The 24,026-nt window shown below is 49.4% G+C and overlaps 2 protein-coding genes across 2 annotated transcripts; one reads left to right on the top strand and one right to left on the bottom strand.

The window, feature by feature from the left end:
- The first annotated feature begins 2,284 nt into the window (after positions 1 to 2,284).
- Positions 2,285 to 6,204, top strand: LOC118904308. The gene is made up of 3 exons (XM_036870205.1): positions 2,285 to 2,712; positions 2,899 to 3,764; positions 5,952 to 6,204. Exons 1-2 carry the CDS (start codon positions 2,285 to 2,287, stop codon positions 3,389 to 3,391), a joined length of 921 nt encoding a protein of 306 aa, XP_036726100.1. The 3' UTR covers positions 3,392 to 3,764; positions 5,952 to 6,204.
- On the bottom strand, positions 4,512 to 22,065 carry RPN1 (ribophorin I). Its single transcript, XM_036868420.1, has 10 exons — positions 21,735 to 22,065; positions 18,766 to 18,830; positions 17,024 to 17,330; positions 13,371 to 13,580; positions 12,160 to 12,352; positions 10,977 to 11,076; positions 10,048 to 10,186; positions 9,688 to 9,807; positions 6,211 to 6,456; positions 4,512 to 5,080 (listed from the first exon to the last, which is right to left on the bottom strand). Exons 1-10 carry the CDS (start codon positions 21,996 to 21,998, stop codon positions 4,898 to 4,900), a joined length of 1,827 nt encoding a protein of 608 aa, XP_036724315.1. The 5' UTR covers positions 21,999 to 22,065; the 3' UTR covers positions 4,512 to 4,897.
- Positions 22,066 to 24,026: the final 1,961 nt, after the last annotated feature.

Genomic DNA, 24,026 nt, shown 5'->3' with positions numbered 1-24,026 from the left:
TGGTCTGTAGCCTGAGTCAGGAAATGTGTGCAAAGGACCCAAGTGACTTGCAGAACCAAGACTCAACCCCAGGCAGGTCTGAGGCTCCCCCTTCCAACTGGCCCAGCTGCTGCCCACAATTTGGCAAAACAAACAAAGCCCCATGTCTCCTCCCTCCTCAACAGAGGCTGGGCCAGCATCCCTCCCAGAGTCAGGGCAGAAGGACCCTCAGACATGGGCTTGTGCAGGAAGACGTCAGGCTGGGGAGGGGAAGGCACTTGCCCAAGGAGAGGCAGCGGGGGGCACCCCGAGGGAAGACTTGGAGGCAGGAGGTTCTGCCGCCACCAGGGCCTGGCTGGGTGGAGCGGAGCAGACGCCCGCAGGACGCAGCAGGGCTTGGGGGGCTCGCTGAGCCCTAGCGCCAACCCTGCCGCCGCCTCCTCCCAGTGAGCCGCCCCAAGCCTGCAGGCTAAACCCACTGATCACATCACCGTATTTTATTTCCTCAATAGCACTGCCCGCAGTGATTTATTTTCTAGTTTCTTGTCCTCCTGAAAGTCACACAGGACTTTGCCTACTTGCTGTATCCCCAGTGTCTAGAACTGTGCCTGAGACAGAGTAAAGATATCTGTGAAATGCATCAATCGCAGCCTCGACATGCTGCCTCTTCAGCCCCGCAGAGAGACAGCTCTCAGGCTAGGGCAGCAAGCAGTTGCTGCACCTCAGAGAGCAGTGCCGATTGGTGTAAGGTAGGGGCCTCCCAGCCACCTGGGGAATCGGGAAGGTCACCTGGGAGGCAAAGCTGGACGGGGTCTCTGCCGCTTTCCTCCACGGAGCTGGGGGGAGGCACGGCCAACTGCTCAGAGATCTCCCTTGAAATCCCCGTTCAGCCCTCAATCCCGTCCAGTCCTGCTGTTCGGGACTCCTTCTCTGGACCGGCGCCTTCTCTCCTGGATCTGCAACCTTTCCCTCCCCATGACCTCCTTCCTTCCCTCCAGCATTGAAAGGGGCTCCTGTCTTTCTCATCTTAAAACATATCTTTCTGGATTCCACCTCCTGAAGGAAAGGCAAAAAGGGGGCTGGAGTCTGGGCCCCTCCCTCCCCATCATCCCCACCTGCAAATCCTCCACACCCTTTGACCACTCCTCTTAACTATGTCCCATGCGGCCTGCTCTTCCCCACGGCCAATACCGTGGCCTTCTGTTCACTTCTGTTTCCCTGCAGTTGGTTCCGGGCCTGTCACAGTGACCATGGAACCAGCGACGGCAGGGACGCTGGGAATGTAGACGGCTGGGTCGGGGGCACCACGAGGGCTTGGCCATGGGAGGGAGAGGCTGCCCTTCCTCTGGCTCAGGTCAGGCCCAGGCCGCAGGCTCCATCTTCCCTCCATGTCACCTCCAGGCAGGTGACAGGTGGGTCCCCAGGTCCGGGTCCCGGTCCCCGGCCACTGGGCTCCAGCCTGGCCCCGCCGTCGGGGCAGCAGCCGGCGTAGTGAGGCCGCGGGCCGGGCGCGGGGGCCTTTCCTGTCTGGGCCGCGGCCCCAACCGCTGGCAGCGCTTCCGGCGGGGCTGCGGCCGGGCTGCACTATCAGCTCGGCGCCAGATGCCCGGCCAGGATACTTGTGGTGAAACTGTGAGGGCGCACTTGGCCCTCTGGGGTTTCTCCGTGTCAGCCTCCAAGACAAATGGAGGGGGAGACTGACACCCGGCCCTCTTCTTCAGCCACCTTTTCCTCCCTCTGACCACCCGCGGCCGTGGGCAGCTCGAGGCCTGTCCGTGGAGGAGGAAGGCTGGACGATGGGGCTGGACAGCGGGGCTGGAAAACGGGCTGGACAGCGGGGTCGGATGATGGGCTGGACGGTGGGGTCGGGTGATGGGCTGGACGGCAGGCTGGCCTGGGTGCCTAGACCACACGTGGCCCAGGAGCGCCCACTCCCCACTGTGGGCCCAGGGAGGAGGCTGGTCCGCGACCAGTGAACGTGTCCGTGTCTTGGGCACCTCGCCGCGCACCACGGGCCAGGCCAGTCCACCCTCGCCCCGGGCTTAGGAGGGGGAACCAGGCCCCGCTGGCCACCGGGGAATCCAGGACCAGGTAGGAACAGGGGGGCCCGCGCCCCAGAGCTGGGGATGCGCGGAGCTCGGGCAGCGGGCGCGCAGGCCTATCCCGGGCCCCGCTGGGGTGATGGACGAGGCCCTGGCTCGGCCCAGCGCAAGTCTGGTCCAGGCCGGGAGGAGGCTCCCGGCCCCCGCCCCTAGGTGGCAGCACCGCTAGAGCCCTCGGCTTCACCGTGGGTGCGGCCTTGCGCATGCGCGGCTCCCCTAGCCGCGTCTCCCCGGCGGGCCCTCTGCGCCTGCGCACCCGGCGCAGCCCGTGTAGTGTCGGCGGGTTTCCGGGAGTCGCGCGGGCGCCGCGCAGCTTGCTCCCCGGCCTGCGCGCGGCCCGCCGGCCCAGCAGAGGGCGCTCGCCGGCACGACCCTCGGTTTCTGCCCCCGGTTCTTCCCTTCCCTGCTCCGAAGTGAGGGATTTACCCGAACTAAGCGGGCGGGGAGGCTGGAGAAGAAGCTGCCTAACGGCCGGCCGAGGCGGCCACCGCCTGAGGGGAGCCCGCCCTGCAGCCCGGGGCCCCGGCCGAGCGCAGCCCCGCCTGCGGCCTCGAGAGCGGGACCCGAGGACCCGGCGCGGCCAGAAGCTCTTCGGAGGAGCCAGCATTAAGGCCGAGGGAGCGGCCGCGAGGTACCGTCACCTGTTCCCTCCCGAGGGCTAACCGAGCGCCGCCCGTCGGTCTCTCAGGCTCCCCGAGACCACAGTGCCGGTGGGCCCGGGGGTCGTGCAGCCCCGCTCTGGAGCGAGCGTCTTCCGTACCCTCCCCGACCCCCGCCTCAAGCCCTCACACTGGCCTCCACCATTTCCTCTCTTCAGTCTCCCCCTCCCACCCGACACTCCGCGACGGCAGTTAACACATCTGAACGCGCCCATCCTCAACCTGTCAGTTGCACCGGGAAGCCTCTCCCGCGCCCGTCCCCACCGCCCAGCCACGCAGCTCTGCAGTCACCACCTCAACGACCCGCTCCGAAACCCCACAGCCTCCTCTTGGTCGACCCGAGACACGCACTGCCGAGTCCACGCGGTCCTGCGCTCCCTTGCCGCACCCGCCGCAGCGTCGCGCTCCAGGCGGCCGCGGCACCCTGGGGCCCTAATGCTCAGTCCTGGGTCTCCACCACCCCACACCTTTCCCCGGCAGCGGACCCGCAGCCTCCAGCTCGCCGTTTCCGCAGCCGTCTCCACGCCGAATATCCAGCTCCCACGGACGGTCCCACCGGGCGGCTCAGGCACACACCCCCTCACCGGGTCTGAAACAGAACTCATCACCGTCTTCCTCGAAACTGGCCTCGTGCAGACTGCCCCACATTAGGTGAATGGCACAGCCATCTCGCCACCCTCCCCACCAAGATGTAAGCCACCAACTGGGTGTCACACGCTGATCTGAACGTCTAGCTGATAACACAAGGGTGAGCGTATCAGACGAGACCTCTGCCTTATCAGGGCTGGTCCAGTGATCGCACACGTTCCGACCGCGCTGGACGATGTGGAGGACGGGTACAGGGTAGCACAAGAGGGCACAACAGGATGGGTCCCAGAGGTCGTGGAAGGCTTCCCGGGGGCCGTACTTAAGCTGTTCCCTGAAGGACGAGCAGGACTTCACTAGGTGAGGATAAGGCGTCCACCCCAGGCGGAGAGGAGAGTGGAGTGGAGGGAGTTGATCACTCGGCAGCCGATTCCCCCACGTAAGTCTCTCCACTCCATCCGTGTCCCTACATCACCACCCTGGCCCACGCCTTCAACTTCTGCCTGGGTTACAACAGGCTCGCAGGCCTTCTCCCACATCTACTTATAGTCTTCAGTTCGTTCTCAGCCAAAACCAAAGCTAAGCATGCCTCTCATACACGGGTCGGTCTTCCCTTGACTTTAGGGTCAAGCCAAAAGCCTGGGCGGACCTATAAAGCCCTGTCTTGTCTGGGCTCTTCCAGCTCTGCAGTCCTGTGTCATACACTTTATACCCCACTCTCTGGATTCCCTTCAGGTCCTCAAGCCCCAGGGCCTTGGCACATGCCGCTTTCTCAGGGAAACTTTCCCCAACTCCCATCCCCATCCAGTGCTCTCCTGTATTTACCATCAGAGGACCCTGTCCCTCTTCCTTACAGGGTTATGTCAGTTTGTGACCATGAGTCTGTGTTGATCACGTGACTGTTCTCCACAAGAGCCATCTCTGCTCTGCTCATTGTTTCCTTAGTGCCCAGAAGAGCCCATGACACAAGCACTCTGACACCCCACCACTCTGTTCTGGGACCTTACCTAGGCCACTTTACCTTTGTGGCGTCAAGTGTTCTAATATGTAAAATGTAACCAATACTCGCCATGCAGACTTGCTCTCAGGAGCGAATCCATTATTTAATGGATAAAAAGCACTTGATAAAAGTACTATCCCCAAAGTTAAGAAATAAGTTATGAGAGACTTTCAACAGAACAGAACAGATGTTCACAGTTCCAGCTTTATTTTCATTCGGTCACACATGCTTTAAAAAACATACACGCCTGTAAAATACCCAAACATCAGGAATTAGAAGGGTATAAAACAAGGGGCTTACAGGTGGAAAGAATATCCTAGGCTTCAGAACAAATAAAACCAACTCAAAAATTTCTTTGTTCAAAACACAAAAATATTTTGTTTTTAATGACATTTAAGTTTGTTTTTGTTTTTTTTTAAAGGAACATTTTAGGGACAAAAACTAAGCTTCTTGTATTGCTTGAGGCAGAGCCTGGCTTCTTTCTTCCTTGAAGGCCTTCTGCAAAGTACAGAAGCCAGCATTTTCCGGCCTTGATGTTCACCACTCTCACCCTGTCCTCTGGAAGTGCAGGGCTACAGGGCATCCAGGATGTGGTCGATCTTGGTGACCAGCTCCTGTCGCTTTCCCGAGATGAGCTTCTCGTTCTCGATGTACGTGTCTTTCTTGAGCTTGCCAGCCACCAGCCGCTCGGCCTCCACTGCCGACTTCAGTACCAGCTCCTTGACCTGTGCGTCCAGTTTCTGCATTTCGCTCACCTGGCCGAGGCAAGAGCAGGGCAGGGCTCGAGTGTCCTCCGCGGCCCTGCCCCACAGACCCACCACCTCCCGGGGCAGAGGGGCTGCTGTGGAGGGAGAGGCCAGCTTCACCCCCTGAAAGGCCTGTTCCTGCAAGCTCTGGCCCCTGTGAGCCAGGCCCTTCACCACCCCCGGCCCCAGATGTGGAGAGACTGTAAGGACCGAGTGTGGAAATATCGACACCCCCCAGCACAGTGCCGGACGCACGCAGGCACTCGGTGAATGTTTGTTCTCTTCCCTCCCACGGCCAAACTTGGCCAGGGACTTGATCAGGCAGAGGGCCAACGGCAGCGGGTGGGCGACTCCTGTTATCACCAACTGGGTGTCAGGCTGAGGCCTTTTATAGCCACATTCATTCAACACTCAACAAATACTTGTGAGCCATGAAGCCAGGCATGACTACGCTCTGGAAAACAGCAGTAACGACACGGGAAGCTGACGCACAATAAATACTTAAGCACACGAATATGTGGTTTCACAAAGGAGCGGGTGTGCGGAAGAAAACAGCACAGGGTGCGGAGAGGGAGCAGGAGCGGGTGGGGGCGCGTGGAGAGGGTGGTCGGGGGCTCAGAGGGGCACCCCGGGGGCTTTCAGCCTCATTTACAGGCGCCAAGAACTCATGCAGCACGTCCTAGGCAGGATTCCCAGCGCTTCACATGCACTAACTCATTTCACATGACCGCCGTGAGCTCAGTAAGGATTAACAGCTCCCCCATTTTAGAGATGAGGAAACTGAGGCACACAAGTTAGGCAACCTGCTCAGGTTCAGAAAGTCTGAATCACAGCCTGGATTCAAACCCACAATTCTAAGTCTGGGTGCTCCTCCCTGCAGCCCGAGCAACCTGGAGCCTCGTCCAGTCTGGCCTCCAGGAGAGGAAGCAGCTGCTCTCAACACCAGTGCTGTGGAGGCCAGCAGCGCTTCCTCCAAATCCAGCTCACAACCGAGAGCCCAGACCTCGTTCCACCCCAAGGGTCGGCACCACGCGACGCGGCCACCACTGGGCGCGCTCACCCCACAGGCCAGCGGCGAGCAAGGCCACGTTGGGCGAGGCAGGAACGAGCCGGGTGACTCGGCGACGGCAGGCACTTACTCTGTCGCACAAGTCGGAGCCCTCCGTCTTCAGCCTGGACTGCAGCAGCGCCACCTCGCTGGCCAAGGCCTTGTGCTCCGTCTCCAGGCTCTTCCTGCCGCTGTTGAGGGTGGACACGTCCCGGGACTGTTTGTACCTATTGACTGTCTCGTCAAAGTGACGGTAGAGACCCAGTCTCTTGTTGACCAGGGTCAAGACCTGCTCTGTGATGCAGGCCACCTTCATCCTGGCTTCTGCAGCCGGATCCTGGGGGAGAGACACCGTGTGTGATGACGTCCAGGCCTGAGCCCACTCCGACCTTCTCCTCCCAAGGAGCACCCACCACTAGCACACAAACGAGAAAAGCCGCCATCTTGGAAAGTCAGAGAATCACACTTTCACCGACACTGACCCTGGAACGGTTCAGCCATGGGCAGGACAGGACGGGAAGATGAAGCAGACGTTCACGTCCAAGTCCAGCAGGACAGACAGACTCGTATAAAAGGGATACTAATGCCAGGGTGCACCGTGAGGGGTATGAGGTACTGAGGGAGGAGAAATCCCATCTCAGGCCGGGGAGGGCTTCCAGGACGTGTTTCCAGGGCCTAAAGGGTGAAGCCCAAGCTCCTTAGCCAGCCATGGCCCTTTAGACGCGGCCCCATGTACTCCCCAGAATCCCTCACCAGTGGGCCACTGCAAAAGCCCTAACTGGGCATGCTCAAAGGCTGACTCTGGCCTGCAGAAGGTCGGTTTGGCCCACAATTAGTTTTTCTTTCCTCAACAAATTATCAAAGCTTTAAAATAGAGATGTATACACAGGAAATCGGCTGAATAAACTATGACCTATCCATACAAGAGAGTCCTCTGCAGCTATAACAAAAAATAAATAACGAGGAAGAAAGCTCTCTATGAACTGATATGAGTGATTTTCAGGATACATTAGTTAAGTGAAAAAAACAAAGTGAAAAGTAGATATGCTGTTGCTACCTTTCGTGTACAAAAGAAGAAAATAAGAAATATCTGCCTGTTTTCGCAAAATCAGAAAGGCTACCTCAGGGACTGATGAAATTGTTCCCTACAAGGCAGGGTGGGACAGGGTGGAGGAAACCGCACCATTTTCAAGTTCTCAATTTTGAACTTTGTTAATGTTTTACAGTATCACAACCAACATTAAATATTTCCAATGATGGAGGAAGAAACCAGAATAAAATTCAAGCATAAATGAACCTAACTACCTTTCAAATGAGTAACATGGGAAAGAAGAACAGAGCAACTACCTTGGGATCACAGTACTTTGACACTATAGTCTCAATCTAAAGACAAAAAGAGGGCTTCCCTAGTGGCACAGTGGTTGAGAATCCGCCTGCCAATGCAGGGGACATGGGTTCGATCCCCGATACCGGAAGATCCCACATGCCATGGAGCAACTAAGCCCGTGCACCACAACTACTGAGCCCATACTCTAGAGCCCGCGAGCCACAACTACTGAGCCCACGTGCCACAACTACTGAAGCCCAGGAGCCTAGAGCCCGTGCTCCACAACAAGAGAAGCTACCGCAACGAGAAGCCCATGCGCCGCAACGAAGAGTAGCCCCTGCTCGCCGCAACTAGAGAAAGCCCGGGCGCAGCAACGAAGACCCAATGCAGCCAAAAATAAAAAAATAAATAAAATAAATTTATAAAAAAAATAAAGACAAAAAGAACTGCCAAGAAACCTGGCGCTCTACTGGTAGGTTTGGTGTTTGTCGTGGTATGAGTGCAGCAACTGTGGAACTGTTTTGTTTTGTTTATAGACTTCAGCAAATAAACACACTGATGTTGGGATCCAGGCAAAGAACCCTGCGGTGTTAGACTGGAATAACTCTTATTTCAAATACCACATGTATTTATCTCCCGGCTCTGTCTGCTGAAAGGGCTGAGGAGCAGAGATGCTCCAAAAGCAGTCATCACAACCAGCTCCCAGATCATGGTCTCCAGGTACCATTCTGCACTGAAAGGAACCGGAGCTCCTTGGAGAAAGTACAAGATATGCCGGAAACGTATTGCTGCACCCTACAATAAGGAAGTGCTCAAAAATACGATGTAGACAGAAAGACAGTCAAACCTGGGACACTTGAGCATCAAAAGGAACAGCACAGTGGACAGTAATCCAATAACACATGAATCCAAACGAATAATGAACCAACCAACCAACAAGAAAAGCTTTTCCTTACAGTAGGAAACCACCTAGTAAGGTAAAACGCACTATAGTTTTTCAGCCACCACAACTATCAGATTCAGATAAGAATTAGTAATAAATACTGTAACTAATGGGTGAATATATATGATATTTATATAGACTCAAACAGATTATATATTAATTGCAAAGAGAAAAATAGTAACTTTACAGTGAATAAACCAAGAAAGGCACCAACTCAACCAAGGAGAGTCAATATCACCAACCCCGGACCAAATGACATCAGGTACCTCCCGACTTGATGCACTGCAGACACAGCACCACTTTATAATGTTCTTGCCAAAAATGCATCATCTGAATTTTCAAGGAGAAACATAAGAAACCTAAACTACATACAAAGGCTGAGGAATGTCCCAGAGTAAAGCGGACTAAAGAAATATGACAACTAAATGCAACGCATCATCCTCAACTGAATTCTGAAGTATGAAAAATAACGGCTACAGAAGTTACCCTTGGGGTGATCAGGAAAATTTGAGCCTGGACCGGGTGCTGGTTGTTACTAGAGCAACGTCACGTTCCCGACTTCAATCGTCATGCTCTGGCTGTGAGAGACGGGGCCCTCGGGGTCAGGCTGTGCACACGCCTAAGTATTCAAGGGATGTGGGCAACTTACTCTCAAACAGCTCAGGAAGAGTACACACGACAGAGAGGCCAAATGTCAACCACTCCGTCCAGGTGAAGAGTGCACAAGAGTTCGTTTTACTCTTCTTGCAAAATGTCTAAATGCAGAATCATTTTAAAACTCGGCATTTTTTAAATTAATAAAACAAAAGCAATTTTTATAGCGTAGAAAATGGGGATATGTCACAATAAAACCTAGACTCAGCCCTTCTGCGTGACAAGGCTAGCAGCTGCCCCGGTGGCACCCCTACCCCGGGGCAGCCTCGCTGGTCTACGGAACCAGCCAGGCCAACGTCCTTGCTCGTTCGTACCAACTGCCACCCACAGGCCCCAGCGAAAGCCTGCCATGCTGTCCCACAAGCTGCTCCCTCCAGCCAAAGGCCCCGCCCCACCTCTTCTGCCAGTCACTTCCCCAGGAGCCTTTCTGGGCACACGCTCTGCCCACCGCCTCTCCCCACGGAACTGGCCGCCAGCAGCAACCTGTCTCCTTCAACAGCGCACGTCCGTGACCACAGCAACCAAAGGAGGGGTCTCTAAGGTAACGGTCAGCTGAGGCCACAGGCAGGGCAGAGGCGTATGTCGCGCAGCCGGGCGCTGGGAAAGCGAGTCAAGCGCACTCTGCAGGCGGCCGAGTTGGGTACCTTTGTGATGGAGAAGTCCAGCCTGACGTAGACGATGACGGTGAAGAACAGGATGTAGAAGGCAGCCACCACCAGCAGGGGCTCCTGCAGCATGAGCACCTTGTTGAAGGTGTAGTGCACCTGGGGGGAGCCAGGAACACACGCTGACACACAGGTCCGCCCGGACTCGGACACCTGGGGGCGAAGGGGCCTCACCAGGCCTACAACTGTCCGGGCTGCCCCCGCCATCTGCCCCACCCCCGCCCCCAGAGGTGGCTGTGCCGAAACCACGCCAGGCAAGGAGGAGAGGATGGCAGGTCCCCGACCCCGCAGCCGCTCTGCAGGGAGGAGGCCTGGGAGGCAGGGCTGTGGAGCGCATACCACCATGTCCTGAATGTGCTGTTCCACCAGGTTTTCCTTGTGGGCCACGATCACGGGGCGGCCAAACGTGTCCAGGTAGGTGTAGTGCAGCTCGTCAGGGGCTCGGCTGATCTCATAGGGGCTGTCCACTTGGATGTTCCTAGATGCCGATGGGGGGAAACTGAGCCTCAGACAAACCGCACTGACCAACTAGGTTCACAGTGAGGATCCAAGGCCCAAGGGGTCTTCCCAAGTCATGAGTTCTACTCCACTCTGCTCCCCTCCCATCACAGGGAACACCCGACCCCCTGAGACCGCAGACCCACTGTCAGAAAGCCCTGAGTATGAGAATGTTTTGTCGCCCATGCCAAGGGCAGGTGGCCCTGTGAGTGTCCACTGGTTTCTGCCAACTGGACTCCTAGAGATGCCGTGGCTCTGTCCTTTCCCAAGCCTGGTTCTTCAACTTAGGCCAGCATTTGATGAGATCCCTTACCCTTCCAGATTCCTTCCTTTCTGCTTAAGCTGGCCAAAGACAGCTCCCTCTGTTTATAACCATGGAACCTGATATACCATCTGAGACCACCCTCCCCCCACCACCTTCTGAACCTGGTGTGACACGCCCAGGACAAGACAAAGCCGTCTCCACTATCCCTCCCCTTCCTAGGAGCACAGCCCAAGGCTACCCAGCTGCCTCAACTCTGCATTCTCTCCTTTTGCCAGTCACCTCACCGGACTCAGGCCATCACTCTGGCCTGCTGTGAATCCTGCCCCTGTCACAGAAAGGGCTGTGTTGGGATAGCTCATAAGTGAATCTTGTGCCCTCACTGAGTCAAATGTCTCAGTTTAAACTCCGCCGGAAGCCCCTCCTCTGCGCCCTAGAACCCAACGTCCCCCTGAGGTGCCAAGAGGGCACCACCAGGAAGGGAGACAGGAAGGGAGGTCAGACTCACTTGGCCCCTTCTGGCAGGATGATTTTCACAGTCAGAGAGTCTATCACTTGTTCATCAAACACGTGGTCCACAAGCCTCATCTTCAATGCATACTGGTCTCCTGGAGGGTCAAGCAGACACAGCTGTGACTGGTTTTGTGCGTGTCTTTCTCGTAAGTAAAGTACTAGAATCTAGGCCCTGAACGTCACAGAAGGAGACACCAGCCACCACCGACTGTGTGCCTTCAATGAAAGAACACGTCAGCTGAGTCCTGCTGAAAGGATCGACCTGAGTCTGATCAGGCTCCAGAGACAGCTGTCAATGGGCTAGAAATACGAAGACAGAGGCATGTGCTGCCCTGCGCTCTGACCCGCAATCAGCAAAATCCAGACCATGGGCTACACTACAAACAGGGTCAAGTTCTTCAACAGATAAACCATGAGGAAAACAGATGGAGGAGGAAACTATGGATTACTAGAGGCTGACAAGACATATCAACTTTTTTGAAAAACGCAGAACTAGAGTATCTAGAGACATACAAGTGGGTGATAGAACGATGAAGAAATTCAAGAAAGTGGCTCCCAAAAGTCAGGACGGTGATCGCTGTTGTGGGGAAAGAGGAGGTACACGAGGGCCTTCTGAGTGGCTGGCAAATTTCAATTTCTTGACCTGAGTGATGGTTACAAGGTGTTCCTCTTATAATTTACTGAGCTTTGCATTTGTTTTGTGTGATTTACTATATTTTATTTTGCATTAAAAAGGTTTTAAAAAGAAAAACTTGGAAATATGACAAAATGTTTATAATCAGTAGTTCTGGGTGCTTGTGTAAAAGTGTTTATTATTCTCTGAATTTTTTATTTTTTAAATATTTCAAATTTAAAGAATTTAAGCAGTTCCTTCTTATGCTAGAACTCGGGGTAAGAAGAAGCTTTTTACTGTCCTATGTGAATTGATTACCGTATGCAGGTATCACTTTTACAACAGTAATTTATACCCACCCATGAAAAGTTGTTGCTGATATCCCAGCCTTCCTAAGAATGATAAAAGAATACCCTCTCCCCATCTAAAAGGACTGGCAATTATCACACACACACACACACACACACACACACACACACACAGACACAACACAAAACAAACCCACAGGAAATTAAAGAAAAAGACAGTCTTTCTCTTTTCAACTCTCTAACAATTGAAAACTGACCCAAATTATAGAGGTACTCATAGCTTGGGAGGTTGTAGCCGACGATGTAATGGGTCTTCCACCCGCCAAAAAGAGGAAAGCGAGGCCGGATTTCCATCTCTACAGAGTCATCCAAAATAAGAAGGTGGCTGGTGGAAACATTGCCAATCTCATCCCGATAATAAACATCCTGTGCAGCAGCAGGAAGGATGGTCTGCAAGACAGTGAGTATACCTTCTGAAGACTCCAGAAACTGACGCAGAGGAAGTGATCCTAAGTCCAGAAAAGACTTCCTGCACCAAGCTCTTCATCACACTACTACTTAATAGTCTCCAAACTGTGAACAACCTGAGGAAAGTCTAACTTCCCCCCAAAGGCTTCAAAATATCTAGATAGCTCATCTGCTTCTCAGTCAAGGTTGGTAAATAGCCAAATTTTTCTAAACAGTAAATAACAGACTCAAAAATACCTTTGCAAATGCTAAAGACTTAATACAAAGGTACAAATAATCTGTAAGTTATTTTGCAGGAAAGCAAACTAAAGATGGAGGAAATCACATGAAGTCACTAGGTGGTTTATGGTTTACTTATGAAAGGGGTTTCTCCACCTAATATTTTTAACTTATTTTTTTAAATCTTTACTTATTTTTAATTATTTATTTCCAAATCTGTAAGCATATTTTGATAATCGAGGGGAAAATGTAATGCCTTTGTTCGCACAGTGAGCACTTATGTAATACTTAAGTACATGAAAATGCTTCTAGGATTTCACTGATAAGACAGAAAAAGATACAAAACTGTATATGCAATATGATCAAATGTTTTTTAAAAACAGTATTATAAAAGAAAAAGGAAATACATAAAAGAGTGTCAGCAAAACTAGTGCCTGGGTTTCTTTTTCCTTTTTCCATTATTCAAATTTTCTTTAAAAAACATGACTTACTTATATAAATGGGGGCTTTTTTTTTTTTTTGGCCTTGATGCTAGTTCCCCAACCAGGGATTGAACCTGGGCCACAGCAGTGAAAATGCCAAGTCCTAACCACTGGACCAACAGGGAATTCCTGGGGGCAATTTTTTTTTTAACATTCTGTTGGTTCTAACACCATCACTCAACTACCTGAACACCAGTCAATCCCAACGACTGTCCATAATTAGCTACTTTCAAAAAACAAAAGAAAGGACAGATGTGATAGTCATGGTTTCCCTTATGTCCAAGTCCAACAGTCCATACCTTAAAAGAACGGATGGAGGAGACTCCACTATCTGGCTGTCTCTGGTAATCATAGCGCGAAAAAGGCCCCTTCAGCACAGCCCCCGTGTGCTTCAAGTCCACGTTTTCCTCCACAGCAATGTTACCCCAGTGGGAGACCTCGATGACTCGGGTCATGCTGGTGATGGTCAGGAAAGGGCTGTTGTTCTCAGAATGTACTTTAAAAGTGTCCTGGAGAGGAAGGAAACAAGCAGCTCAAAGTTTGGTGACAGAGGAATCAACACTAGCTTAAAGCAAATTGATTGGAAACAACCTATGCATCAGTACCAGGACGGTTAAACTGTGACACGTCTAATGTATGCAACAGAATGGTTAAATTGTGCTGTCTCTAATGTAATGACATGGAAATCTTCACGATATATTATTAATTGGAAAGATAGAATACACAAAGCTGTTTTAGGTTCCAACATAAACATCATTTGTTTTACAAACAAAATTGCTATACTTATTATTTTATAGTGACTATGTGAGAAAAAGAAAACAGAACCTGAACTGAGACACATGAGAATGTCAACACAGATAGGAAACAGAATTACAGATTATTTCTACTTTCTCCTTGTAGTTTTTATTTTCCAAATTTCTGCAAATGAGCTTTTTAAATTGATTTTTTTAACCAATTTTTACAGTTTTAAAATAAAATAAAATCTTAAGCTGTAAATAAAGAAAAACTGTAACTAGGAAATAAATATAAGATCTAATGAAGACATAACCTCTCACCAGTGAGCTAACAAATAACTCATAACTGAGGGAGACACGTAGCATTACTGGATTTTTCTAACCTGAAGAAAATTCATCTGGAAAAGTTCACAGAAGAGACTTTTTAAGATAACATTTATGGAGTTAACATGTATGTATGCATCAGGCACTCTTTATGAGCTCTGAATAAGCACATAATTTCATTTAATCCTCAAAACATCACAATGAAGTAATTACTACTTATCCCCAATTTTACAAATAAAAAACCCAGAGGCCCAGCAGTTAGTATTAAGAAATCTTTCTGGTCACAGATACAAAGAACAGATTGGTGGTTGCCAGAGGCATGGGTGGGAGAAATGGGTGAACTGTTTTGTTTCTTTTTAATTTAAATAAACTGAATAACAGATTTTTTAAAAAGTAAAATTACAGAAAGACCAGAAAAACATCAAATTAAAAAGCTTTTGTACAGCTAAGGAAACTACCAACAAAATGAAAAGGTTGCCTACTGAATGGAAGAAGATATTTGCAAATGATACAGCCAACAGGGGATTAACATCCAAACTGTACAAAGAACTCCTACAACCTGACATCAAAAAACAAAGGACCCAATTTACAAATGGGCAGAGGATCTGGATAGACATTTTTCCAAGGAAGATATTCAGAGAGCCAACAGGCAAATGAGAAGATGCTCAACATCACTAATCATCAGGCAAATGCAAATCAAAACCACAATGAGCTACTATCACTTCACACCTGTCAGAATGGCTATTATCAAAAGATAATAAATAACAAGTGTTAGTGAGGATGTAGAGAAAAAGGAAACCTCATGCACTGTTGGTGGGAATGTAAACTGGGGCAGCCACAACAGAAAACAGTATGGAGATTCCTTAAAAAATTAAAAATACAACTACCATATGACCCAGCAATTCTACTCCTGGGTGTTTATCCAAACAAAATGAAAAAAAACTCATTAGAAAAGTTATATGCACCTCAAAGTTCATAGCAGTGTCATTTACAACAGCCAAGATACAGAAGCAACCTAAGTGCCCATCAACAGATGAATGGATAAAGAAGATGTGAGATACATACACACATACACACACACACACACACACACACACACACACACACACACACAGAGTGGAACACTACTCAGTCATAAAAAGAATGGAATCTTGCCATTTGTGACAACATGGATGGATCTAGAGGGTACTATGCTAAATGAAATAAATCAGAAAAAGACAAATACTGTATAATTTCACTTATATGTGGAATCTAGAAAACAAATGAACAAAACAGAAACAGAGTTATAGATATAGAGAACAAACAGGTGGTTGCCAGAGGGGAGGGGGGTCAGGGAAGGAGAGAAATAGGTGAGGCACATTAAGAGGTACAACCTTCCAGTTGCAAAATAAATGAGACAAGTATGAAATGTACAGTGTGGGGAAGTCAATAACTATGTAATATCTTTGTATGGTGACATATCATAACTGCACTTATTGTGGTGATCGTTTTGAAATGTACAGAAATACTGAATCAATATATTGTATAACAGGAATTAACATAGTGTTGTAGGTCAATTACACTTCAAAAACCAAAAACCAAACAAACAAACTCATAGAGAAAGAGATCAGATTTGTGGCCCCCAGAGGCGGGGGCGGGACGGAGGGAGAATTGGAGGAAGGTGGTCAAACGGTCCAAACTTCCAGCTGTAACATAAATAAGTACTAGGGATGTGACGTACAACGAGATAAATATAATTAGCACTGCTGTACATTACATATGAAAGCTAAGAGAGTAAATCTTAAGAGTTCTTATCACAAGGAAAAAATTTTTTTCTATTTCCTTAACTTTTTTTTTTTTTTAATTTCACAGCCCCTCGTCCCAAATAATTTATATATGAAGCACCAAAACTGGAGCCAAGGTCTGAACAGGTATCTATTTCTTTAATTTTGTATCTGTATGACATGATGAATGTGTACTAAGCTCCTTGTGATAATCATTTCATGATATAAGTCAAATCATTATGCTGTACACCTTGAACTTATTCAGTGCTGTATGTCAATTTAATCTCATTAAAAGTGGAAGAAAAAAAAAAGTTAAAGGACAAAAGGACCAGAAAAACACCTTTCTTTCCCAAAAGTCCAAGAAGTGGACAAGATAAGGTTATTTTATTTTGTTATTTTATTTTAATTGTATTTAATAGCATTTAATGCCAATACCGGCACGGGTATGGGGAAACTGGCAGTTTCATAGTGCTGGTGCCATAATAAACTGGCTAAATTTTCTGAAAAAGCATTTGGCAATACTGCAAGAGATTTTTAAATGTTCATATGCTTTGATTTGAAAACTTGTACTTCAGAAAATCTATCCTGAAAGTACAGAGCAAAGAAAAGAGAGAGAAAGGACGGCTGAAGCATTGTAGCAATAGCCTGACAACCACTGAATCTCAGCGACAGATGGCTGTCCGTTTTACGATACCTTATACTTCTGTATGTTTGAAACGTCCCATAATAACTACATCTTTTTTAAACCCTCATCGCTCCCTCTGCCTTTAAGGCCCACGCCCTAGGCTCAGCAACACCACCAGCAGCTAACCCCAGCCACCAGGGCCAGCACAGCTCACGTTTTCCCATCCCCACGCCTTTGTCCCCCCATCGCCTCTGCCCAGAATGCCTTGTTTCCTGCTCCCCCAACTCCGCCTCCTTTACAAAGTCCTCCTCAAGCCCCAGCCTCTATCTGAACTCCCAGAATGAGGACAGTGAGCCCCATGGAGTCACTTCTCGGCAGGTTAAAACTCTGGGGATGATCTGACATAGTGGTTTGGATTCCCACCCAAGCCCCTCAACGTGCAGTCACCCCCGCAGGAGATATGCTCTGCAGCAGACAGGGGTGGCCTGGACTCCACAAGGGCCCACCTGACTATAGGCAGGGACATCGCGGAAAGGTCCGTAATCCAGGAGGTCCTCGGAGCGCGTCGGGTTCCCCAACTTGGTGTAGCTCTCCACGTTTCGGGAGGCGAGTTTCACACGCATGGTTTGTGTCTTGGTCGGGTAGGGAGAGTAGAAATAATGGTTCCCCTCAAACACCACAAACTGTTTCTCTGACTGGGTGATCTGGGTTGGATATGGCTGAAGCACATGGGTATAAACGGCTTCCACAATGACTGAAATCTTGGCCCCGGGATCAAGGGCGACTGGGAGCCTGACGGTGAAGAATCTCCCGCTGGAGCAAGAATGAGGAGAAACAATTAAGAGAGATCAAGAAACTGAAAAGAGAAGAGCAGCTTAAAATCACAGCAAAATTTTGTACCAAGATAAAAGCAGTTACTTCTAAGAGATTACCTTCAACCTATTAATTTAAGCCTTTTTTTTTTTTAATTTATTTATTTTATGTTTGGTTCGGTTGGGTCTTTGTTGCTGCGCGCGGGCTTTCTCTAGTTGCGGTGAGCGGGGGCTACTCTTTGTTGTGGTGCGCGGGCTTCTCGTTGCGGTGGCTTCTCTTGTTGCGGAGCACAGGCTCTAGGCGCGTGGGCTTCAGTAGTTGTGGCTCACAGGCTCAGTAGTTGTGGCGCGCACAGGCTTAGTTGCTCCGCAGCATGTGGTATCTTCCTGGACCAGGGCTTGAACCCGTGTCCCCTGCATTGGCAGGCGGATTCTTAACTACTGCGCCACCAGGGAAGTCCCTTCCTGCTTTTTAACGTGTGTTTGAAAACTATCCTTAGTAAAGTGTTTTAAAATAAATAACAAGTGCCAGGCCCCCTGCTAGGTACTGAGGTTAAAGCAGAGAAGAAGGCAAGTTCAAACCCAGGCTTCATGTTCAAAGAGCTCAGTCTACCTCCCGTGAAAAAGCATCACTTTTGGGCTTCCCTGGTGGCACAGTGGTTAAGAATCCGCCTGCTAATAAAAGAGACACGGGTTCGAGCCCTGGTCCGGGAAGATCCCACATGCCGTGGAGCAACTAAGCCTGTGCGCCACAACTACTGAGCCTGCATTCTAGAGCCCGCAAGCCACAACTACTGAAGCCCGTGCACCCTAGAGCCTGTGCTCCACAGCAAAGAGAAGCCACCACAATGACAAGCCCGCACACCACAACGAAGAGCAGCCCCCGCTCACTGCAACTAGAGAAAGCCCGCACGGCAACAAAGACCCAACACAGCCAAAAATTTTTAAAAATTAAAAAAAATAATAAAATAAAATAAAAAGCATCACTTTCAGTGCCCTGAAGGCTGGCGAGGAGGTGTGGTAAGGCTGTCTACCCCTTGTAAACAGGACGGTAGCCAAGCAGCGATGGGAGGGTGTCTGCTGAGGCAAGCAGCCTGCAGGTCCCACCCACCAGTTTCCCATCTATTGACTGGGGATCCCTACCCCCACAGATTAGAGACCTGACCTGGCATGGAAGTAACTACTTTCCTGTTGTGAAACACACTGCCACTCTCAGGGGAGTCCAATTTCAGCACTAGGAGTCAGAAAAGACATCATAAATGGGTCCAGAATGCAGGGAGCCTGTCGCCTGCTACCACACACTCTATTAACTGAGACAGCCTCTAACACGCTGGGCCCATTCTAAGCGACTCTCCTAGTTATGATTCCAGCCCTGATATGATAACCTACAACCAGACAAGGCAAGACAGACATAGATATTCTGACTGTTACCTTACCTTTTACCCTTAATTTTGGTTTCACGTACTTCCAGATTGTTCTCTTCCTCATCCTCTCCCTTCACCTGTAAAAGTACAAAGGAAGTTATTCTTGTCTTTTAGTCTCTAAATTTTGAGTTAACAATTAACTAACTGCTGCAGAATTCCACATTAAAACATTCAAACCACCAGAACTTTGCAAAGATTGAATTCTGGTTTCAGTAACAATTTTTCAAGTGAAATACAAGAACACTGTCAAAAGACCTACTTTTGCACTGAATAAGCTGTATAATATGCCCTAGAAAATCATAATATTTTCCTGAATGATCAAATACACAGATACAAATTAAAATTACGCTTCCAAATACAGTTTACACTTACAAATAGAAAGGCCAGAAAGGTTTCTTTCTGGACGTTTTCTTCTTCATTTACATTCCAATATGCCTATGCATAGAATAAGTCTCATTATTATTTATTATTTATTATTTTTAACTTTTAATTTTTAATTTTGGCTGCGTTGGGTCTTCGTTGCTGCGCAAGGGCTTTCTCTAGTTGTGGCGAGCAGGGGCTACTCTTCGTTGCGGTGCGCAGGCTTCTCATTGCAGTGCGTGGGCTTCTCATTGCAGTGGCTTCTCTTGCTGCGGCATGCAGGCCCTAGAGTGTGCGGTGCGGGCTTCAGTAGTTGCGGCGCATGGGCTCAGTAGTTGTGGCTCAAGGGCTGTAGAGCGCAGGCTCAGTAGTTGTGGCACACGAGCTTAGTTGCTCCGCAACATGTGGGATATTCCTGGACCAGGGCTCGAACCCGTGTCCCCTGCACTGGCAGGTGGATTCTTAACCACTGCACCCCCAGGGAAGTCCCTATTTATTGTTGTAGAAGAAAAGTCTCATGCATAACCAAAACTGATTTTACTTGCGCAAAAGAAGTTAACAGTGGCAAAAGCAATGGCCACTGTGTGGCACACTCTTTTATTCTTATCCTTCATTGCAACCGGCTGTGCAACCAGGAAAAGGATGCCAGCTCCGGCAGGCTGCAGGGTCTTTCTGAGAAAGAGTAGGCATCTTGAATGAGACTGTGGAACAGATTCTAAGGAAAAAACTTACACACACAGCACTGATCTCTTTGCCAACCCAACCTCCACCAAAAGAAAAAAAATTTAAGACCACCTTTTAAGACTGGAGCAGTGAATCCCAATAGGGTATACAAAGCTATAATGAGAAAGCTATTTGTAATATTTCAAAAAGCCTAAAAGTTATCATACAATCATCCTCATCAAAGCTGTACAGCCTAATAAAAACAACAAATTTCACTACTTTTGCTAGAATCCTATCACAGTGGGAACATTCTAGTATACTTGTGCTTATCAGGAACTCTCATTGTTCAGTTATATGTTGATTTGTCTTAAGAAATATTTATTATCACTTCTAAATATTTACTAGAGTCACTGTGTAATCTAATAAAAGGTTAGAGAAACAAAATATTTCAAATATAGGATCCAAATGAAAGCAAAAAAAGTAAGATGAGTATTTGGTAGTAAAAAGACAAGGAACCACTGGCTCCTAGTCAATAATCATCACGGCCTCCTCTACCAGTTCCTAAACTTCTACATGTAGTGTTGAAGATAATTCACTGAAACAATTTCTAGCAACCTCACCAAAGCCTCCCAGGCAGTTGTTGGAAAATACACATCTTCTTGGTTAGGTTTATCATACAGTTACGTTTCACATTGGGACAGGGGTACAAGGGAGCACATACACCCGTTTAACTCACCTCACTCTTGGACTACAAATCAAAAAATGGTTCTGAATAAACCTGGTGATGGGACTACAGGTCTTATACCCCCGACAGAACCCTACCTCACACCATCTAGGCCAGAAGAGGCAATGTCGTACAGTGAAGAACGCACACACACAAAGCATGAAACAAACTAACCTGACTCTTTATTCTAAGACATCATGTAGGAGGTTAAACAACTTAACCTCCCAAACTACAGTCCTCACCAGCAGTAACAGTACACCTCGAAGGACTCTTAGGAGAGTTAAATGAGAATGTACTTAAAATACCTACCACAATACCCGACACAAGGTAAATTCTCAATAAGACACCAGTACTGTAACCCAGCTTGTAAGCGCTCTCCGGCACGATGGCCAGATAGCTTCTGCTGTCATCTTGTTATACTGTGGCAACCTCACTAAATGAGAACTAGCTTTTATAAAAGAATGGGATTTAACATTCAGAACATTCAAATGAAGTTTTAATCCATCCTTCCACAAACCTTTAAGTAAAACTGCGTGTTTCATTATGGACAAAGCATGAGAAGGGAACAGGAGTCATTTCAGAAGCATGATCTCTATAAAGGCAACTCTACAGCTCCAAGTTCAGCAGTCAGGTATGCTAAGAAGAAATACGACACTGGAATGACTATTCTCCAAACCAATAACTGGGTAATCACTTAATGGACGTTGTTTAAGGAAAACAGCAATAGAACGCAGACCTCTGTATACGTATATTCCCTCTATTCCCAAAGCCAACACTGTTTCCTTGAGAGGCGTAAAAATGACCACTGAAATGCCTGGAAGAACAGAAGCAAACTTGGGAGGCATTTATTGCTTTACTGTAAGAATGAGAACCGGTCGGCGGGAGGGAGAGAACTGGACTTTCCCTTTCTGTACTGTATTACTTGCACGAGTTTTTAAACTAACGTTAAGGAAAAGGAAATTTTTTGAAGCGTCGGTTCGCAACCGTAAGAAATGCGTTATATTAACAGCAGTTTCAAACGATTCCAAACTTGGAAGCAGGGGACCTGTTCCATTTGCGATCGCACTGGACGGAGCCCAGCTCCCCGGCGAATCCGCGCTCCGGCCGCACCACCTTGCGGCGCCCCCGCAGGCCCCGGACCCAGCCGCCCGCGCCGCCGGCCGGGGCTGACGTGTCCGGGGCGGGGACGGGCGCCGGTCCTCCCGGCCGGCCCGTGTCCCCGGGCCCCGCTCACCTGCACGCCGAGGTACGCCAGCCGGGCCTCCAGCTCGGGCTCCAGAGCCAGAAGGAAGGAGGCGACGCGGGGCGAGGAGCTGCCGCCCGCGTACGCCAGGACCACCTCGGCCGTCACCTTGGCCAAGTGGCTGCTCAGGTCCACGGTGCGCTTCACGTCCTCGTTGACCAGCGGCGGCGCCTCCGCGGAGGCGCGGCCCGGCGTCGGGGCCCAGGCCCCGATCAGCAGCAGCAGCGGCACCAGGCAGGCTGCGGACGCCTCCATGGCCGTGAATGAGCTGGGCCGCAGCTCGCCCGCCCGCGCGCGCACCCCGCGTCCGCCACGGCGCAGCCGCCCATTGGGCCCGCCGGCGCCCCAAGATGGCGGCGCCCAGGGGCGAGGACCCCGTTTCCGTGGCAACGGGCGGCCCGCCAAGCGCCTGCTTACGCGCCCTAGCCGGTCTCAGGTCCCAGGAAGGCTCCCTGGCCGCCCCACCGCTCTCCCACAGAGGTAACACTGGCAGAGATAAAGGAGGAGGAGCACAGGCTGCGTCTGTCCACAAGAAGTGCTGATGATGAGTGAACGGTATGTTACTTTTTAGCTTAGAAAACACTGCCCCCAAATTCTCCGTTACACATGAAGCCATTTTCATTCTCTTTATTAACTCATCCTTTCACTCCCTCAAGAAACATTTATTGAGCCTTAAGTTGCATACCCATCCGAAAGAGAGGCAGTAAAACATCCTTTTAACAGAGAACATACTTTTGATGTGGAAGAATGAGAGAGAAGATGTCTTGTAGACGGTGAGCAGTCCGGGCCACAGAACTCCACAATCCTTTTGAGGAACTTGCATTAGTTCCGTTTGGGGGAACAGTCAAAGTGCACCAAACACCACAAGTGCACGAGGGGGAACGAGACCCAACCTAGGCCAGACTCGCTCTCCCCGAAGCTGGAATCTGAAGGCAGCAACTACACCTGAAAACTGCAGAACTGATTCATGTGCGCTGGGAGGCCTGCAGAGCTGGCCAGGGTCCCGCTCCGATCCCCAGCTTCTCCGTGTCTGCTTCTTCAATGCCTCCCACTCTGGGAGCACAGGCTCTTCTCAAAAATAGAGGAGGAAGGAACTCATTCCACGAGGCCATCATTACCCTGATTTCAAAACCAAAGACATTAAAAAAAAAACAGAAAAACAAACAAAAAAATAACCAAAGCCATCACAAGTGAAAAGAAACTACAGACCAATATGGGGGTTTTTGTGTTTTTTTTTGATAAATTGATTTATTTATTTTTGGCTGCGTTGGGTCTTCGTTGCTGCACGTGGGCTTTCTCTAGTTGCGGCGAGCGGGGGCTACTCTTTGTTGCGGCAGGCAGCCTTCTCATTGCGGTGGCTTCTCGTTGCGGAGCACGGGCTCTAGGCGCGTGGGTTTCGGTAGTCGTGGCATGTGGGCTCAGTAGGTGCGGTGCACGGGCTTAGTTGCTCCACGGCACGTGGGTTCTTCCCGGACTAGGGCTCAAACCTGTGTCCCCTGCATTGGCAGGCGGATTCTTAGCCACTGCGCCACCAGGGAAGTCCCCAGACCAATGTGTTTTATGAATATATATGCAAATTTTCTCAACAACATATTAGCAAACCAAATCCAGCAACATATAAAAAGAATTATATGCCATGATCAAGTGGGCTTTCCCAAGAATAGGAGCTTGGTTTAACATCCAAAAGTCAATTAATGTAATACACTATAATAATAAAATAAAAATGAAAGAGAAATGAAGATTCCCAGGTAAACAAAAATTGAGAGAATTTGTTGCTAGCAGACCTGCATTCCAGGAAATAATAAAGGGACTCTTTCAGGCTAAAATGAAATGACACTAGACAGTAACTCAATTCCAAACAGCGGGGGCAGGGGAGAAGAGTACCAATCAAGGTAACTACGTGGGTAAACATAAAAGACAATATAAAGTATTTTGTTTGTAGGTTTTTTTCTTTCTTTTCTTTCTTTCTTCTTTCTTTCTTCCTCCCTCCCTCCCTCCGTTCTTTCTTTCTTTCTTTTTTATTCTGATTTAAAAGACAACTGCATAGAGAATTCCCTGGCTGTCCAGTGGTTAGGACTCAGCGCTTTCACTGCGGGGCCCAGGTTTGATCCCTGGTTAGGGAACTAGGATCCCACAAGCCGAGGGGCACAGCCAAAAAAGGAAAGACAACTACATAAATCATTAATTATACACATTATGTGGATACAAGTGCAAAGGCCTGATGTTCCTGTTTGCTTTGGTTTGTGTTGTCCAGCATGAATGTCACTCATAACATTAAGGACG

Source organism: Balaenoptera musculus, chromosome 11 (assembly GCF_009873245.2).
Source record: "Balaenoptera musculus isolate JJ_BM4_2016_0621 chromosome 11, mBalMus1.pri.v3, whole genome shotgun sequence".
NCBI classification, from domain to species: domain Eukaryota; kingdom Metazoa; phylum Chordata; class Mammalia; order Artiodactyla; family Balaenopteridae; genus Balaenoptera; species Balaenoptera musculus.
Note: the sequence above shows the minus strand (reverse complement) of the source record. Positions and strands in the feature narration are given on the sequence as shown.

Coding starts and splice junctions, on each gene's coding strand:
- RPN1 (XM_036868420.1), bottom strand. CDS start 21,998: ATGGAGGCGTCCGCAGCCTGCCTGGTGCCGCTGCTGCTGCTGATCGGG. Junction 17,331..18,765: donor ACCAAAATTAAGGGTAAAAG/GTAAGGTAACAG, acceptor TTCTTGCTCCAG/CGGGAGATTCTTCACCGTCA. Junction 11,077..12,159: donor TGAGTACCTCTATAATTTGG/GTCAGTTTTCAA, acceptor TTGACCCTCCAG/GAGACCAGTATGCATTGAAG.
- LOC118904308 (XM_036870205.1), top strand. CDS start 2,285: ATGCGCGGCTCCCCTAGCCGCGTCTCCCCGGCGGGCCCTCTGCGCCTG. Junction 2,713..2,898: donor GCCGAGGGAGCGGCCGCGAG/GTACCGTCACCT, acceptor TCCTCTCTTCAG/TCTCCCCCTCCCACCCGACA.